Source organism: Oncorhynchus mykiss, chromosome 12 (assembly GCF_013265735.2).
Source record: "Oncorhynchus mykiss isolate Arlee chromosome 12, USDA_OmykA_1.1, whole genome shotgun sequence".
Lineage (NCBI taxonomy): Eukaryota > Metazoa > Chordata > Actinopteri > Salmoniformes > Salmonidae > Oncorhynchus > Oncorhynchus mykiss.
In genome coordinates, this window is record NC_048576.1 from 43,648,861 (window position 1) to 43,667,273 (window position 18,413).

Below are 18,413 nucleotides of genomic sequence, written 5' to 3' on the forward strand. Positions count from 1 at the left end.
TTCTCCCTGGTGCACTCTTTCCTTTGTGAGCAGGCTGCTCATTCTAAATGTTATAATCAATCTGTTCCAAACAGTGGCAGCATGTGTAGGAGGGGGTCATTCTGTTTTTGACATAAACAAGTGAATTCATTGTATTTATGCTGTTGTTCAAATGCATCATATTCTGTCATGCATCCATTCTTGACCCCCGCCATGATCATTTTAATTTAAAACAATCGCAGTAAGGTACTTAACTGTTACCCAGAAAGGATTTGATATTGAGATTTTAAAAAATGGCTGCGTTGGACCTTAAACAGAAAAGGATTGGGACAAATTAGGCTAAGGGATTTGATAGCGCTTCATTGTATAATGAATGATACACAGAGATGTTACAGTAATAACACATAGCATGTTTTAATCAAAACACAACAGTAATTGTTGGGAGTTTTAAATCACAATATTGAAAATAATGTCCATGTTTTGGTGAAAGTAACTCCTTCGTAACACACCCATTTTTCATTTTCTCTGAATATGATAAGGATCAGTAGGGCCTTTGGCCCATTGAATTGGTTTGTTGTTTGTACACATTCTTAGAAGATACTCACCTTAGATAATAATCACTAATAGCATGCAAACACTACCCTTTAGGCCTACAGGTGAGTAAACATAGAAATATAATGATTTACATTTGAGTAACTACACCAATTTCTTCTGCTATGGCAATGAGTGCTACATTTTTCTTTAGGTATCACCTCTAGTAGAAACATACTTTCTTATCCATTTTCTTTTCAGACAATTTGCCTTTTAACCCAAACCCCAGAGAAGCACAAACACCTACACCAAGGAGTTGCATGCCAGGGTCTGCCCCTGGAGCAGATTATGTTAGGTGCTTTGCTCAAGTGTGCAATGGCTTTCCGCATGCCACTTGCCACAAGATTTTCCTATCAGACTTGGGATTTGAACTGGCGACCCTTCGGTTGCTGCACCGCCTCTCTAACCTCTAGATGACCTGGCACACCCAAAGTAGTAGTGTAACAAGAGTGAGTGGGTGGATTCCAATCCATAGAGGTCATCCCTGAGACCAAAAACCTAATCATGGAGAACCTGGCCAGAGCACTGCCAGGGGACCACTGGGAACACATTGGTTTGATCAGAACGTAATGGAACTTCAATGGTCATTGTTCATAGCTCAATTAGTGAACTGTGATCATCTATAGCAGGCATGGGCAACTTTGATGGCCACAAAAATCTGAACTCATCATGAGGGGCCGCAGTGTCTAGCGGGTCTGTGTACCCACATCTATACCCACACTTGCAGTCAGAGCCGGCCTTAGCCTTCTGGGCCTTAGCCTTTAAAAGCATGCACATGTGTACACACCATACCCACACACACACGTACGCACTCACACGCACACAGGCCAAAATCATCAATACCAGCTATTATTTAATTTATTCAGTCATTTAAATGTGCACCAGGAGGCAGCTCCCCATCAATTTAGAAGGTTTACATTAACAGGCTCATCCAAACAGGATACACAGCACTCTCCCGCCCTTTGAAAAGCAAATCATGTCGTTTTCAAAACGTGATGCAGATTTACAGAGAAAATAAAAAGCGTTGAAGAGAATAGGCTGTGCGGAAGGTGATCAATTAAAAGATTAAGCGTTTTGCAACACATGGATGCATCTGCATTTGGGCCTAATAGTGGGGCCATCAGCTCATTTTCAGGGGCCTGCCGCCTACTTAGGCGCTGTCCTCACATCAAAGCGTGCGCGTCTGCCCCGGCTATTCCAATCGGCAGAAAGGGATGCTAATTTAGCCCCCTTCATGTGTGGTGGTGAGAGACTCCTTCAATTAACTGGATTTCTATGGCAAAAGAGGGGTGGGGGGGAAAGATGCAAAGAGAGTTGGTCTGGATAGGCAGTGTTTCTCATTAATTCAAAAGGTCCGGTATTTATTATTACCCCCACGCATCTGAGGCTTAAACACTAAAAACACAGTGCATCAAAGACGCCATGATGGGTTAAATAGAGACTATAATCAAATTAAAATATTACATAGGAGTAAATAGCTCTTTTATAATGATCTGACGGTTCTATTAAAGAAATGGGGGGTGCTTGAGATTTGTTTTATTGGTGGGAAAATTATCACTAGTTTACGGAGCCCTAATCAGGTGGGCTTCAAAGGGTCATCTTTGTTTGACTCATTTGTATCTGGAAGTAGAGACTGGGGGATACAGGGAGAAAATAATCAGGCACAGAACAAAAAGAGCAGATTATTTCAGATTAACAGCAGCAACCAGGTGCGTGAGAGGGTGAAAGGGGGCAAATTGGAAATGTGGATAAAATGCCAACGTGTGAATTACCGACTAGTACCCCCCAAAAATGAGACAATATAGCCCGCAGTACCAAAAGCTTTCCAATTTAATGATGTATTGTTGAATTTACAAAGGATGTTTCAATGTCGAGTGCTATCAAAACAAACAAAAAAAAGAGAAAAGGCGGAGAGCACCATGTTTTTAGTGTTTCCATAAGTGTCCTTTGTCATTATGACAACAATTTGACCATTAGATCTCTACCAATGGTCTAGCCATGGTCTTTGTACTCAGTTGCCGATTCCTTGTCATCAAACAACCTACACAAAGCTTTAGAAGGTGTACATGTTCTCTCAGATTGTATATAGTATTGTACTATTAACACTGTATGTGTAGTATTGTACAACAACAAACCATATGTGTTATGCCTGAATTGACTTGAGCAGCTGTATTAAACATTTTCAGGTCATGTGCACTCAAGTCATGACTCATGAGCAATTGTAAGGAATATTAGCAGAGAGATATTCAAGGAATTGTGGAATCATTGTCAATAGCAAGAGCATTATTTATCTGAAATGTGTACAAACATTTGCATATTATTCAAACTTCAATAAGGTATATTAATATATAGTCCATATACTGCCTTTCCCCAAAAGTTAAATGGCCATGTCAGCTGTAAGGGGAAACCTGTTGTTGCGTGACTCCAGTGTGTTGTAAAGTAACTGGGCCGGCGTAGTGTCAGATGGTGTGCACCACCTTGAAGTGGGCCACGGTCTGTTTCTCCTGCTCTCGCCGTTTCCTCAGGGCCTCCAGTGTGGCCAGCTGGGATATGTCGAAGCCCTCCAGGAGGCGAGTGTGGCCCCTGGGGCCCTCCTGGGCCCACTCTGGCTCTCTGGTCTTGGTCTGCTGAGGCAGGGGCGCCACCTTGGGCCACAGGATGCACCTGGCATACTCCAGGGCCTGAAACACAATGGAAATAAAGGTAACATTTGATTTATCACTGACAGGTATAATGACGATGCAGTATAATACCATTATAATTGATTGTAAGACTGTATGGTGCTCTTATAATTTCCTATATCAGGCCCATTGACTAAATAACAGCCACCTTGAGTCAATTGAACATTTGCTATAAAGACTTAAGATGACAGAAAAGCTCATGCTTATAGCAAGTAATAAAGCATTATACCTGTAGGCTTTAAGTAAAGTGTTACAGAAGAATAGTTTGGAGATGAAGAGCTGCAAGAGCTGATAAACAACTAGGCTTTCATATGGCTGAGTGAACTTGACGATTCAACTTTGCGACAGAATGTTGACGTGTCCGTAATCGTTCTCAGACTCACAATCTCAGTGCATGGGGATTTAATTGTTATAGGTGCCAGTCAAAAGTCTGGACACACCTACTCATTCCAGGGTTTTTGTTTATTTTCAATACTTTTTTACATTGTAGAATAATAGTGAAGACATCAAAACTATGAAATAACACATGGAATCATGTTAAACAAATCAAAATATATTTTATATTTGAGATTATTCAAAGTAGCCACTCGTTGTCTTGACAGCTTTTCCCAATCTTGGCATTCTCTCAACCAGCTTCATGAGGTAGTCCCCTGGAATGTATTCCAATTAGCAGGTGTGCCTTGTTAATTTGTGGAATTTCTTTATTTCTTAATGTGTTTGAGCCAATCAGTTGTGTTATGACAAAGTACGGATGGTTTACAGAAAATAGCCCTATTTGGTAAAATACTAAGTCCATATTATGGCAAGAACACTTCAAATAAGCAAAGACAAACGACAGTCCATCATTACTTTAAGACATGAAGGTCAGTTAATACGGAACATTTCAAGAACTTTGAAAGTTTCTTCAAGTGCAGTCGCAAAAACCATCAAGCGCTATGATGAAACTGGCTCTCATGAGGACTGCCACAGGAAAGGAAGACCCAGAGTTACCTCTGCTGCAAAGGATAAGTTCATTAGAGTTAACTGCACCTCAGATTGCAGCCCAAATAAATGCTTCAAGTAACATACACATCACAACATCAACTGTTCAGAGGAGACTGAATGAATCAGGCATTCATGGTCGAATTACTGCAGAGAAACTACTACTAAAGGACACCAATAAGAATATTTTTATTTAACTAGGCAAGTCAGTTAAGAACAAATTCTTATTTACAATGATAGCCTACCAGAGAACAGTGGGTTAACTGCGTTGTTCAGACTTTTACCTTGTCATCTCTGGGATTTGATCCAGACAACCTTTTAGTTACTGACCCAATGCTCTAACCACTAGGCTACCTGCTGCCCCAAGAAGTGACTTGCGTGGGCCAAGAAACACAAACAATTGGCATTAGACTGGTGGAAATCTATCCTTTGGTCTGATGAGTCCAAACTTTAGATTTTTGGTTCCAACTGCCGTGTCTTTGTGAGACTATTTGTGAACGGATGATCTCCGCATGAGTGGTTCCCACCTTGAAGCATGGAGGAGGTGTTATGGTGTGGGAGTGCTTTGCTAGTGACACTGTCAGTGATTTATTTAGATTTCAAGGCACACTTAACCAGCATAGCTACCACAGCATTTTCAGCGATACGCCATCCCATCTAGTTTGCGCTTAGTGGTACTACAATTTGTTTTTTTCAACAGGACACTGACCCCAAAACACCTCCAGGCTGTGTAAGGGCTATTTGACCAAGGAGAGTGATGGAGTGCTGCAACAGATGACCTGGCCTCCACAATCACCCGACCTCAACCGAATTGAGATGGTTTGGGATGACTTAGACCGCAGAATGAAGAAAAAGCAGCTAACAAGTGCTCAGCATATGTGGGAACTCCTTCAGGACTGTTGAAAAAAGCATTCCTCATGAAGCTGGTTGAGAGAATTTCAAGGCAAAGAGTGGCTACTTTGAAGAATCTCAAATATAAAATATATTTTGATTTGTTTAAAACCTCTAAGGGATCGGTGTCCCTAATCCGGGACGGTTGTTGCTCAATACGCGATAATGTGACTAGAATGACGTGGTAAACAACAGACAATTCCAGGACATAGACATAACGTATATGGGCAAAAAGCTCCCGAGAGGCGCAGCATTCTAAGGCAATGCATCTCAGCGCTAGAGGCGTCACTACAGGCCCTGGTTAAATTCCAGGCTGTACCACAACTGGAATCACAATTGGCCCAGCGTCGTCCGGGTTAGGGTAGGTTGTCATTGTAAATAAGAATTTGTTCTTAACTAACTTTCCTAGTAAAATAAAAAATAAAAGCTTAAATTCTTGTTAATCTAACTGCAGTGTCCAATTTACAGTAGCTGTTACAACAAAAAAATACCATGCTATTGTTTGAGTGCACAACAACGAAACGCTTTTATCACGGCAACTGGTTTGCTACATTTACCTCTGAAGGTAAATAATGTACTTACTTTCAGTAATCTTGCTCTGATTTATCATCCTGAGGTCCCAGAGATAAAATGTAGCATAGTTTTGTTTGAAAAAAATCTAGTTTTATATTCAAATGTTGGAACTGGGTTCTACAGTTTGACCCCACTGCTGGCTCCACCCGCTCCCGCCATCTAGATGTGTGGAGGTTAGTGTCTTTTCTGTAGGAAAGCTAATGATCCATCATGTATGACACTTCTGGAGGTGTAAACGTACATTTTTTATTACCATAGCATTTTTGTATGTTCTCTATAGTTGGGCTCCTAAGTGGCGCAGCAGTCTAAGGTAATGCATCTCAGTGCTAGAGTCGTCACTACAGACTCTGGTTTGATTCTTGGCTGTATCACAACTAGTCGTGATTGGGAGTCCCATAGGGCGGGAGTCCCATAGGGCGGTACACTCACTGGAGAGACGCTATCGGAGTCGGTGCAGCCAGTTGGTTTCTCCACACATCGCGCCGACAGAAACAAACATCTTTCTGGTAAGAAGAGGGGCGGGGGCGTATGCCTTATGGCTAACGAGACGTGGTGTGGTCACAAAAGCATACAGGAACTCAAGTCCTTCTGTTCACCTGATTTAGAATTCCTCACAATCAAATGTCGACCGCATTATCTACCAAGGGAATTCTCTTCGATTATTATCACAGCCGTATATATTCCCCCCCAAGCAGACACATCGATGGCTCTGAACAAACTTTATTTGACTCTTTGCAAACTGGAATCCATACATCCTGAGGCTGCATTCATTGTAGCTGGGGATTTTAACAAGGCTAATCTGAAAACAAGACTCCCTAAATTGTATCAGCATATCGATTGCGCAACCAGGGCTGGCAAAACCTTGGATCACTGCTATTCTAACTTCCGCGACGCATATAAGGCCCTGCCCCGCCCCCCTTTTGGAAAAGCTGACCACGACTCCATTTTGTTGATCCCTGCCTACAGACAGAAACTAAAACAAGAAGCTCCCACGCTGAGGTCTGTTCAACGCTGGTCCGACCAATCTGATTCTACACTCCAAGACTGCTTCCATCACGTGGACTGGGATATGTTTCGTATTGTGTCAGACAACAACATTGACGAATACGCTGATTCGGTGTGCGAGTTCATTAGAACGTGCGTTGAAGATGTCGTTCCCATAGCAACGATTAAAACATTCCCGAACCAGAAACTGTGGATTGATGGCAGCATTCGCGTGAAACTGAAAGCGCAAACCACTGCTTTTAATCAGGGCAAGGTGACCGGAAACATGACCGAATAAAAACAGTGTAGCTGTTCCCTCCGCAAGGCAATCAAACAAGCTAAGCGTCAGTATAGAGACAAAGTAGAATCTCAATTCAACGGCTCAGACACAAGAGGTATGTGGCAGGGTCTACAGTCAATCACGGATTACAAAAAGAAAACCAGCCCCGTCACGGACCAGGATGTCTTGCTCCCAGGCAGACTAAATAACTTTTTTGCCCGATTTGAGGACAATACAGTGCCACTGACACGGCCTGCAACCAAAACATGTGGCCTCTCCTTCACTGCAGCCGAGGTGAGTAAAACGTTTAAACGTGTTAACCCTCGAAAGGCTGCAGGCCCAGACGGCATCCCCAGCCGCGCCCTCAGAGCATGCGCAGACCAGCTGGCTGGTGTGTTTACGGACATATTCAATCAATCCCTATCCCAGTCTGCTGTTCCCACATGCTTCAAGGGGGCCACCATTGTTTCTGTTCCCAAGAAAGCTAAGGTAACTGAGCTAAACGACTAGCTAGCACTCACTTCCGTCATCATGAAGTGCTTTGAGAGACTAGTCAAGGACCATATCACCTCCACCCTACCTGACACTCTAGACCCACTCCAATTTGCTTACCGCCCAAATAGGTCCACAGACGATGCAATCTCAACCACACTGCACACTGCCCTAACCCATCTGGACAAGAGGAATACCTATGTGAGAATGCTGTTCATCGACTACAGCTCGGCATTTAACACCATAGTATCCTCCAAGCTCGTCATCAAGCTCGAGACCCTGGGTCTCGACCCCGCCCTGTGCAACTGGGTACTGGACTTCCTGACGGGCCGCCCCCAGGTGGTGAGGGTAGGCAACAACATCTCCACCCCGCTGATCCTCAAAACTGGGGCCCCACAAGGGTGCGTTCTGAGCCCTCTCCAGTACTCCCTGTTCACCCACGACTGCTTGGCCACGCACGCCTCCAACTCAATCATCAAGTTTGCGGACGACACAACAGTGGTAGGCTTGATTACCAACAACGACGAGACGGCCTACAGGGAGGAGGTGAGGGCCCTCGGAGTGTGGTGTCAGGAAAATAACCTCACACTCAACATCAACAAAACTAAGGAGATGATTGTGGACTTCAGGAAACAGCAGAGGGAACACCCCCCTATCCACATCGATGGAACAGTAGTGGAGAGGGTAGCAAGTTTTAAGTTCCTCGGCATACACATCACAGACAAACTGAATTGGTCCACCCACACAGACAGCATCGTGAAGAAGGCGCAGCAGCGCCTCTTCTACCTCAGGAGGCTGAAGAAATTCGGGCTTGTCACCAAAAGCACTCACAAACTTCTACAGATGCACAATCGAGAGCATCCTGGCGGGCTGTATCACCGCCTGGTACGGCAACTGCTCCGCCCACAACCGTAAGGCTCTCCAGAGGGTAGTGAGGTCTGCACAACGTATCACCGGGGGCAAACTACCTGCCCTCCAGGACACCTACACCACCCGATGTTACAGGAAGGCCATAAAGATCATCAAGGACAACAACCACCCGAGCCACTGCCTGTTCACCCCGCTATCATCCAGAAGGCGAGGTCAGTACAGGTGCATCAAAGCTGGGACCGAGAGACTGAAAAACAGCTTCTATCTCAAGGCCATCAGACTGTTAAACAGCCACCACTAACATTGAGTGGCTGCTGCCAACACACTGACTCAACTCCAGCCACTTTAATAATGGGAATTGATGGGAAATGATGTAAAATATATCACTAGCCACTTTAAACAATGCTACCTAATATAATGTTTACATACCATACATTATTCATCTCATATGTATATATACTCATATATACTGTACTCTATATCATCTACTGCATTTTTATGTAACACATGTATCACTAGCCACTTGAACTATGCCACTTTGTTTACATACTCATCTCATATGTATATACTGTACTCAATACCATCTACTGTATCTTGCCTATGCCGCTCTGTACCATCACTCATTCATATATCTTTATGTACATATTCTTTATCCCCTTACACTTGTGTGTATAAGACAGTAGTTTTGGAATTGGTAGAAGATTACTTGTTGGTTATTACTGCATTGTCGGCACTAGAAGCACAAGTATTTCGCTACACTCGCATTAACATCTGCTAACCATGTGTATGTGACAAATAAAATATGATTTGATTTGACAATTGGCCCACCATCATCCGGGTTAGGGTTTGGCCGGGGTAGGCCGTCATTATAAATAATATTTCGTTCTTAACTGACTTGCCTAGTTACATTTTTTATATTTTTATGTACTTGAAAATGTATAAATTGACCAATTTCTCACATTTGGGCAAACTCCTGGCAGACCTGATACAAAATGTTGTGTAGTGTTGTAATTCTTCACTGGATTAGTATGAAACTTTGCACACACACTGCTGCTATCTTGTGGACAACATCTAAATTACACCTAAAATCCTATCTGAATGTATGGCCTTTCTCTTGCATTTCAAAGATGATTTTTTGTTGTTGAAAAAGCATGTTTATTTGTTTGTGTTATCTTTTACGATATCTAATGTGTTTTATTCTCCTACATTAATTTCACATTTCCACAAACTTCAAAGTGTTTCCTTTCAAATGGTATCAAGAATATGTATATACATGCTTCAGGTCCTGAGCTACAGGCAGTTAGATTTGGGTACGTCATTTTAGGTGAACATTTTTTAAAAAGGGGCCGATCATTAAGGGTAATGTTGGTTACTACATGATTCCATATGTGTTATTTCATAGTTTTGATGTCTTCACTTTTATTCCATAATGTAGAAAATAAGAAAAAAAAATAAAGAAAAACCCTTGAATGAGCAGGTGTGTCCAAACTTTTGACTGGTACTGTATATAACTAAAAGTGGGGACTGGAGTTGCAATACACTGAAGCTGACAGATGATGGACAAATTGACTGAGGAAACTGGGATGAGATGGATGAACTTGTTATGAAGCAATGTACTCTCTCTTTCTGTTTGTTTTTTCTTTCTTTAACTCTCTCTCTCTGTCTGTCTCTGTCTCTTCACCTCTAAGTCATTTTCTCTCTCACCCCCACTCTCTATCTCTCTCTCTCTCTCTCTCTGATTCTCTCTCGGTCTCTCTCTCTGTTACCTTCCTTCTGGGAACCATGTTGTCCTTGTTGTCACTGCCCAATGGGTTCTTGGCGTCCGGCAAAAGGTAATCCTACTTATCTTCTTGTTCTGCTCACGGATCACATTTGAATACAGCTTCTGTCGTCTCATTTTCTTGTCCTGGGCCATGTTGTGAAAGAACAGAGAGCGAGAGCAGAGGGGGAGATTACAAAAGAGTGGGTTTAATTAACTGAGCCATTTCTCCCTTAAGGCCCTATTCTCTTTGTGTATACCTTGGCGGAGCCTCTCCACACCGCCCGACAAAACCAAATACAACAAACCATTCAGCGGGCCTATCAACATTTACACATATCATTCACTAATAGGGCCGGCCCTAGAGACAGAGGTAGCCTCAATCTAGTGCAAATTGGCCATACATGCTCACTTTTTACTCTCAGGGATTAACAAAAGATACATCAGACCCCAAATACCACTCAACCTTCCAGGGATACTCTCATTTGCTTTGTAAATCCAATTTAATCTGTTCAGAATGAGGCAAGTCATTAATGAGAAACAGGGACAGAGGGGCGGGGGATAATGGAAGCACAAAGAGACTATTGAAGATCATCAGCCAAATAAAATTAACTGGGTAAATGGATTTATGGGTAGTCATTGCTGTTGTCTGTTTTATAACTACCTTCATTGTTGTTTTATTAAAACAAACACTTATTGTTGAAGTGTTAAAGTTAAATATGTGTTTCAAGTTATACGTGTTAAAAGTAATAATTTCTTCAAATGTTCAATTTAAGATTGCTGAATGAAGTAAAGCATAGTGTACAGGATTGCTGGAAGCCACACGACCATATTATTATGATGGTATGGCTACTGCATATAAGGTGGGAAGAGGCACATTGTAAGTTCTGTGGCGGTGTAATCAGGCCCAAGGCAGCCAAGATTCACGTCCTGAAACAGCTGCTTGTAGTCCTTTAGGGAGGAGGCCTAAGACAATACATGTACACACACACACACACACACACACACACACAGGTAAATGCTAAATATTTGTCACGACCTGACCATAGAGAGCCATCGGTTCTCTATGGTGTTTAGGTCAGAATGTGACTGGGGGATTATCTAGTTTATAGATTTCTAGGTTGGTGGTTTGTGTGGTTCCCAATTAGAGGCAGATGGTAATCGTAGCCTCTAATTGGGGATCATATTTAGGTAGGCTTTTTCCCCATCTGCATTAGTGGGATGTTGTTTGAGTTAGTGTGTATGGGCACTACGTCCTCACGGTCTTTGTAAGTTTTGTTATTTTGTTTCGTTCGTTTCACTTAAATATGTGGAATTATACTCACGCTGCGTCTTGGTCCGCTCATTTCCAAGATCGTGACAGAATATCCCACCAGCAAAGGACCAAGCAGCGTGAAAATGAGGTAAGGAAGTTTTGGACTTGGGAGGACATGAGACCCTTCCTTGGCGGGAGTCGCCAAGGAGCATGGACGGACAGCGACGACACCGGGGACCACAGCCACAGAAACCCCAAGATGTTTTGGGGGAGGGGGCACATGGAGCTGGCGGTCGAGCAGAGGAGGGTGCCAGAGCCTGTTTGGGAGTCGGAGGAGGAATTTGATGAAAGATTCTGGAGAGAGGTGGTAGCGATGAGAATGCTGCCGTACAGGCGTGCTGAAGAGCGTGACACGAGTCCGGTACCATCTGCACCGGTTTCACGCATCTGGCCTCCAGTGCGCCTTCCCAGTCCGGTACGTCCTGTGTCAGCTTCCTGCGCTCGCCCTGAAGTGCGCCTCCCCAGTCCGGTACGTCCTGTGCCTGCTCCTCGCACTTGCCCTGAAGTGCGTGTAACCAGTCCGGTGCCACCTGTACCGGCTCCACGCACTAGGCCTCCAGTGCGCATTCACAGTCCAGAGCTTCCGGCGACAGTTTACAGTCCAGAGCTTCCGGCGACGGTTCCCGGTCCTGAACCTCCCGGCGACTGTCCACGTTCCAGAACCTTCCGGTGATGGTCCACAGTCCGGAATCTCCCGGCGACGGTCCCGGAGCTTCCAGGCAAGGCGTCCAGTCCTGTTCCAGGGTGGGAGCCTTCCTCTGCGCTGATGCCCAATCCAGGCACGGCGGCCAACCTCGCTCCATGGCCGGAGCCTTCCTCGGCGCCGGTGCCCAGTCCGGGTGCGGCGTCCAACCTAGCTCCATGGCCGTGGTTCTACTCTGCGCCGATGCCCAGTCCGGGCACGGCGTTCTACCTGGCTCCATGGCCGGACCCGTGGTCTGGCCGGGGGCAAAGACCCGCACCGGAGCCGCCACCGACACTAGTCACCCCCCCCTACCCTCCCCATTTGGTTTCAGGTTTTGGGGCCGGAGTCCGCACCTTTGGGGGGGATACTGTCACACCCTGACCATAGAGAGCCCTCGGTTCTCTATGGTGTTTAGATCAGAGCGTGACTGGGGGGGTTATCTAGTTTATAGATTTCTAAGTTGGTGGTTTGTGTGGTTCCCAAATAGAGGCAGATGGTAATCGTTGCCTCTAATTGGGGATCATATTTAGGTAGGCTTTTTCCCCACCTGCATTTGTGGGATGTTGTTTGTGTTAGTGTGTTTGGGCACTACATCCTCACGGTCTTTGTAAGTTTTGTTATTTTGTTTTGTTAGTTTCATTTAAATATGTGGAATTATACTCACGCTGCGCCTTGGTCCGCTCATTTCCAAGATTGTGACAATATTACTAGAGTATAGTTATTATACAGGCAGGTGATGAGAAACACACACATACATTAGACTTGGTTCCGGAAAAGATGCCTGCCTAAGTAGAAAAATATAACATTTTTCCTTTACACTGGTCACTCCTAAGTGCCTGTATGTTTGGGTCTTTTAGTATAAAGAGGGAGTGTGTATTGCACCCTGGGGAGTGGAGTCCAAGGGACAGGTTGACAGAGATGCTCTCTCTCTTAGGCAGAGAGAGAGGGTAAGCGCCTTAATCCGCTATGTACGTCTGAGGTGCACTCGAGAAGCAATCCACAAGCTGCCCCAGACAATAGGAGACTAATCATTCCAGATCAGACTGGCTCCTTTTAGGGGCTCAGGCCACTTTGGAATTAGCCATTGGTCATGGACACTGTGGGACGGCTTCTTGTTTTGTTTTTATCTTTCTTTCTTTTCAACCCCCTCCCCACCCTCATCCGCTTTCACTTTTGTGATACCCTCCACATTGGGGTGTTTTACAAATCTACCCTGTAATCTTGTCAGATGATGGTGAACATGGCAAAGTGGGGATACATGGAGAGAAAAGGGGCAGGCGGAGAGGCTAGTGGCAATTGTGGTGTAAAATGACCTCTAAATACACATACACTGATGGGTTAGAGAAAAAAAACTAGTCAGATCCAAACTTGGCAAACGTAACCATCGTAAGAGCATCAATTACCTATCGATATCCTTTCATACACTGGCCCGTACTACTATCACTGGGTTTCCAATCTATGCTTAAAATATGGTAATGTGATAAAATAAATTTTCTCTAACTAATTGGTACCTTAACTATCAGTAGAGTATCTATTTACGTTAGCTACCTACTAAATAAAAAATAGTAGGTTACGTTATAACATTAACTGAGTGTTTTGTCTTCAAGTGAATATCTACTACTGTATGTGGATGTCTGCAGTCTGTGCTAAACTACCTTACGGGGCTGACTTTCTCTGTTCATCAGTGGAACACACCTGCTGGTGAATGACAAAGAGGCCGTCATTACATGCAAATGGACGTCTTTGCCTCACTTGCTCTCTTTTATTCACCTTATTTTCTAACAACTGGATTCCGGCCTGTGAGGGGGTTAAATCTGGACAGCGGGTGGTTTGATTTAAAAAATTAAACCACTGTGGGGGGAGGACAAACTCAATATACTTTAAAATGACTAAAACCAAATCGACTGTGTCCAGCTCGCTAATAATCACCTAAATTAAAGCTAGACAGTCAGGGAGTATCAAAAATACCAAAAAGGAAGGATAGTGGAAAATCTTTATGACGGCAAAGAAATATAACTCATTTTCAGTGCGCACTGAAACACTACAAGAACATTACGTGTCCCTGATTTATTCCACTGCAGTAAAAGGTTTAAGTGCATCTTACAGGAATTAGACAATTAACCTGCTGTTTTGCATTCGTTGCCACTAAAGGGCCCCTCCTTTAGTAGTTCCGTTTGTAAAGGAGAATGTGAGGATATCATCTATCGTCAAAGCACATTGTTTGTGTGACTTGTGTGACTGATTATGCCCTTTGAGATTAGGCAAATGGCTGTTGTGTACTGTAATTAGCCCAGTAACCATATTGAGAAATGTAACAATAGCCTGGCTAGTTAGTGTGGCAATTACAGATTAACACACACACACCTTGTAAGTGACTCTCTCATTTCAATTGTTTCTCTCTACTCATCTGTGCTAGGTCGCCCTCAGAGCTGCTTCTCTGCATGGAGGTAAATCTCTTTGCGGTTCTGTCACTGCCCAGCTCCCATCATTGTTTTACCTATAGAGGGCAGCACTGTGTAGGAGCCGGAGGAGCATTGCGTCTAGGAGGTGCAAGTAGACGTGTGACCATCCTCATCATCATACTGCATGACAATGCGGTTTTCACTGTGCCATGGGGCGTTCTCTTGGTGCCAGAGGTGCAGTGGTTCTCTGCTGCCTTGGGAGAAAGGTGCATCCCTTGGAAGTCCTACTTGCAGCGAGAGCCCCAACCTGGGCTTGGTGGAGACACATCAGCCTGTGGAACCAAAGCGAGCTGTGCCCAACCGTCATGGTGGAAGGAGTGAGTGCTTGGGTGGGTGGGAGTCAGGTTTGACGAGGATGGCGTTCCTAAGCGGTACGTTAGCATTAGGCCTGTATCCATCTGTAGACTGGGGCTTCCATTGGGGCCCAGGACCGCTACAGGGTGAGGTTATGGTAATTACCACGTCCTGGTGACTGTTGCAGGAAAGGGAGAGGTGTTGAGGTTGATGTTGAGGTGAACGGTGGGGGGCTGTCTTAAGGATATGCGTTGGCACATGTGTGGCCAGTCTCCAGTATGCTAGACTGGAAAGTCTGTGCCACTGTGCTTGGAGGCGGGGTTAATGCTGTGGTTAGTGGTGAGAGTAAGAGTTGGGGTGGGAGTAGGAGTGGGAGTGAGCCTGGATCCTGGCTATGGGTCTAGGGATGTCAGTGGGGGGGCTCAGGTAGCAGTCTCTCTGTCTGGCTTTGCCCACCTGAGTATGGGATTGACTGTCCACTGAGCTTTATTGTCTTAGGAGATCTGAGTAACCTGTGAGTAGGGGTTGTAAAAAAACAGAACACATGTGGAATAACATCACAGTAACCAATAGGCTAACAGCGATATGATCAGCTCAACATCGACAATAATGAAAAAACAAAGTACTAGTTCAGGGTTAGGTCAATATCAATGAAATGGAAATGGAAATAACGCTTGATCAATGAGTCTTACAGTCTGAAATGCATCTAAGAAGGACCCTATCTGACCAAGGAAAATATGGTAATAATAACCAAATATTTCAAGAACCAGGAGGATTCCAATGTACTGGACACTTTCTTTAATTGATAAACAACCTCAATGTACTTCACATGATGGAGAAAAAACAAAAAGTACTTAAAATTATTATTTTGAAAAATACAACCTCATCATGTGCTTCCCATGATTGAGAAAAACAAAAAATGCACTTAAAATTATTATTTTAAACCATCACATTTTCAAATTGTGAACAACATAAGAGGGGTATCATCTGTTCCGTAACTCAACGTATCAGTGGGACGATGGATGGATGATTCCACCCAAAATGCAGAAAAAATACCCCTCTTTCCTTATGTAACTGATGCTTTGTGGCTATTGTCGTGGCCATGTACAGAGAGGGCCTTTCATGTAATGTCGGAGCTCCTCTGAGCATGGCCCTCACAAATTATTCTGCCGGGCTCCGAGGCTGTGTGCCTCAGCATCTAATGCCTCTGATTTAGCAAACACCAGCTTTCCCTCATTCTAATGGGAAAATATTTACACTCCTCTCCTCTGCCAAGGCGGCATTAGGGTGACCGCTCAAGTGCTCAAAATAATGATGCTTCTCCATTCCCCTCGCTTTTTCCCGCCTGTAGAGGCTCCGTTTCAGGAGTGTTTTCGGGCGAAGGCCCTATTGTGCCTCGACAACTCTATCAGACGAAGATTGGGTCTGTCGTGGGGGTAAAATGAAAATCCCAGGTGACAGTAGTACACCCACTGTGCAGACATTTTCATCTTGAGCAGAAAGCCCCATGCTGGAAGTTATGCGTTATAAGGCAATGAGGGTGTTTTCGTAAGCAACCCCCACCAAAAACACACACAGGAGAGAAAATCAATGGGATCATAATGTGAAAAGGAGTGGAGAGGGTCCCACCTTGAGTTGCTGGGTTTTTTGGAGCCACCTCAGCTCTGGGTCTGAATTGTCCTCTTGGCTTTCCTTCTCCTGGCTCCCACCAATGGTAATCTCCTCAGTAGTATCTGAAATCTTTGGATAGAAATGGAGAAAAGATTAAGGAGAGTGGGGCAAAAAGTGTCATTCAAAATTAAAGAGCCCCTCATGGGACATATTGAAAGACATCAGGTATCTAGATGGGAACATTTTGGTCTGTGCTGTGTAACACTGTATGAATACATGGTTTGCGTAAGAGCAAAGCAAATTGGAGGTAAACATTTCAAGGCACGATAAACTGCGAGTTAATCAATGACAGTCCAGTCAGGTGCATAATACTCAAAACCGCCCAATATATTCCTTATTTTCTCCAAATAATGACAAAAACACTCCAAAGACAAATACTATTTTGAGAGAATGCATTTTGAGGCACTAAACTGCATGCTTAAAATGTGTTACAAGAATACTGGGCAAAAACATAGTATTGATGCTTCGCTAGCCACCAAACCCACTCTACTCTGTCAAATCTGTAGCATAGGCCTAACCTATATATATATATATTTTTTTTAGTAGTCTGCACAACAATCAATTCCCTCACGTTTCGGCCTAAGCTTCCACAAACCCTCACATTATATCCATTCTCCTTCATGTTGTCCTATAATGCACCGTTTTTGAGAGAGAATGTCTTCAGCTAATGCCGTAATGAAAATCATTTAGTTAACTTGGAGGCCTCCCTTGGCATCCCAAGGACAATCTGAGAGGATCGATGGTATTGACAGACTGAGGAGTTCCTTGTTGAATGCCACTAATTCTGGGAGAGTGAATAGGCGAAGGTCAGAGAGAGTGAGTGGATGGAGTTGTAATATATCCATCAATAAGTGTGGCGTCAAACTGTTCTGTCTATCTGCTGAAAGGCCAGGTATGCGGGGAGCTGGGCTGATAACACGATGCCGTGTCCTCCCTATCTGGGCAAGAAGGCACACAGATGATAGCTAAGCGGCGAAAAAGCAGAACTGGTGTTGCAAATGAAAGTAACTGAATGATATTCTATTTTGGTCTGAAGAGGGACATTTTTGTATTACTATCATGGTGGGATTTGGTGCAGGATACATGTGACGTTTTGGCCGGTCCTCTAACAGAAACTGGTGCTAAAATGGCTGCCAGCTAATAATCTAGGTGAACCAAAAGAAATCAGTAGAAATACATTTTATGAGTAGTAGCCTAACTTCTCAATGTGAAACGAGGGGAAACTAGGCCTATATTGTATCATTTCAATGGCAAATATTTGAAAAACATGTCTCTTTTAATGCTGATATTTAAAGATTGGTTTTGTAACTAAGTTAGTTGTTGGTCATTTGGCACGTCAAACTCAAGGTGATCCTAACAGTGTCCAGGTGTGACACTGTTGGAGCAGCATTTGTTTTGTGTATAGATCAGTAACAGGTGTCAATGATTCCACCACATACACCATCCATCCACCCACCCACCCACCCACCCACCTCTCTCTCCCCAGCTCTCCCATGGCAAGACAGGCCACAACCTCTGCCCGTGCCCCCTGCCACTGCCTTTTGTCACCCATTATAAAAGTCCCAATCAATTGGAGCCAAATGATCTAAGCCAAATTGCATTTTGAGCATCGTAAGCTGTGTAATATCTATTCTGCTAAATTGGGGTCGTAATTGTCCTCCTCTCGGCGAGATGGGCCACAACAAAGTCCAGGCAATCGCGGCATGCCATTTTACCTCGAGCCGCCCAGGAAATATCAGCTTTTGCAATGAAGACTTCAAAGGGCTGCGGATCTTGGATTGCTATTTGCTTGCTATTGTGGCCAGGCCCAGGCAATCTTGATTAGGTGTTTACACTGAGGTAGGGTATATAGTGGCAGAGAGCCCCCGGGAGGCTTTGGTCTAAAGCTATTAAGAGATTGTACAT

At 44.1% G+C, this 18,413-nt stretch overlaps 1 protein-coding gene across 1 annotated transcript in view; it reads right to left on the reverse strand.

Annotated features, from left to right (window-relative positions):
- Window positions 1–235: 235 nt before the first annotated feature.
- LOC118937674 (jhy protein homolog) overlaps window positions 236–18,413 on the reverse strand; it is a 37,167-nt gene continuing 18,989 nt past the window's right edge. The window contains exons 2-4 of the mRNA XM_036937618.1: window positions 16,467–16,577; window positions 10,089–10,228; window positions 236–3,251 (exon numbers count right to left, since the gene is read on the reverse strand). Of these exons, the coding sequence (XP_036793513.1) occupies window positions 3,030–3,251; window positions 10,089–10,106 (240 nt within the window). The 5' untranslated portion in view covers window positions 10,107–10,228; window positions 16,467–16,577 and the 3' untranslated portion in view covers window positions 236–3,029. The remainder of the gene's footprint in view (window positions 3,252–10,088; window positions 10,229–16,466; window positions 16,578–18,413) is intronic.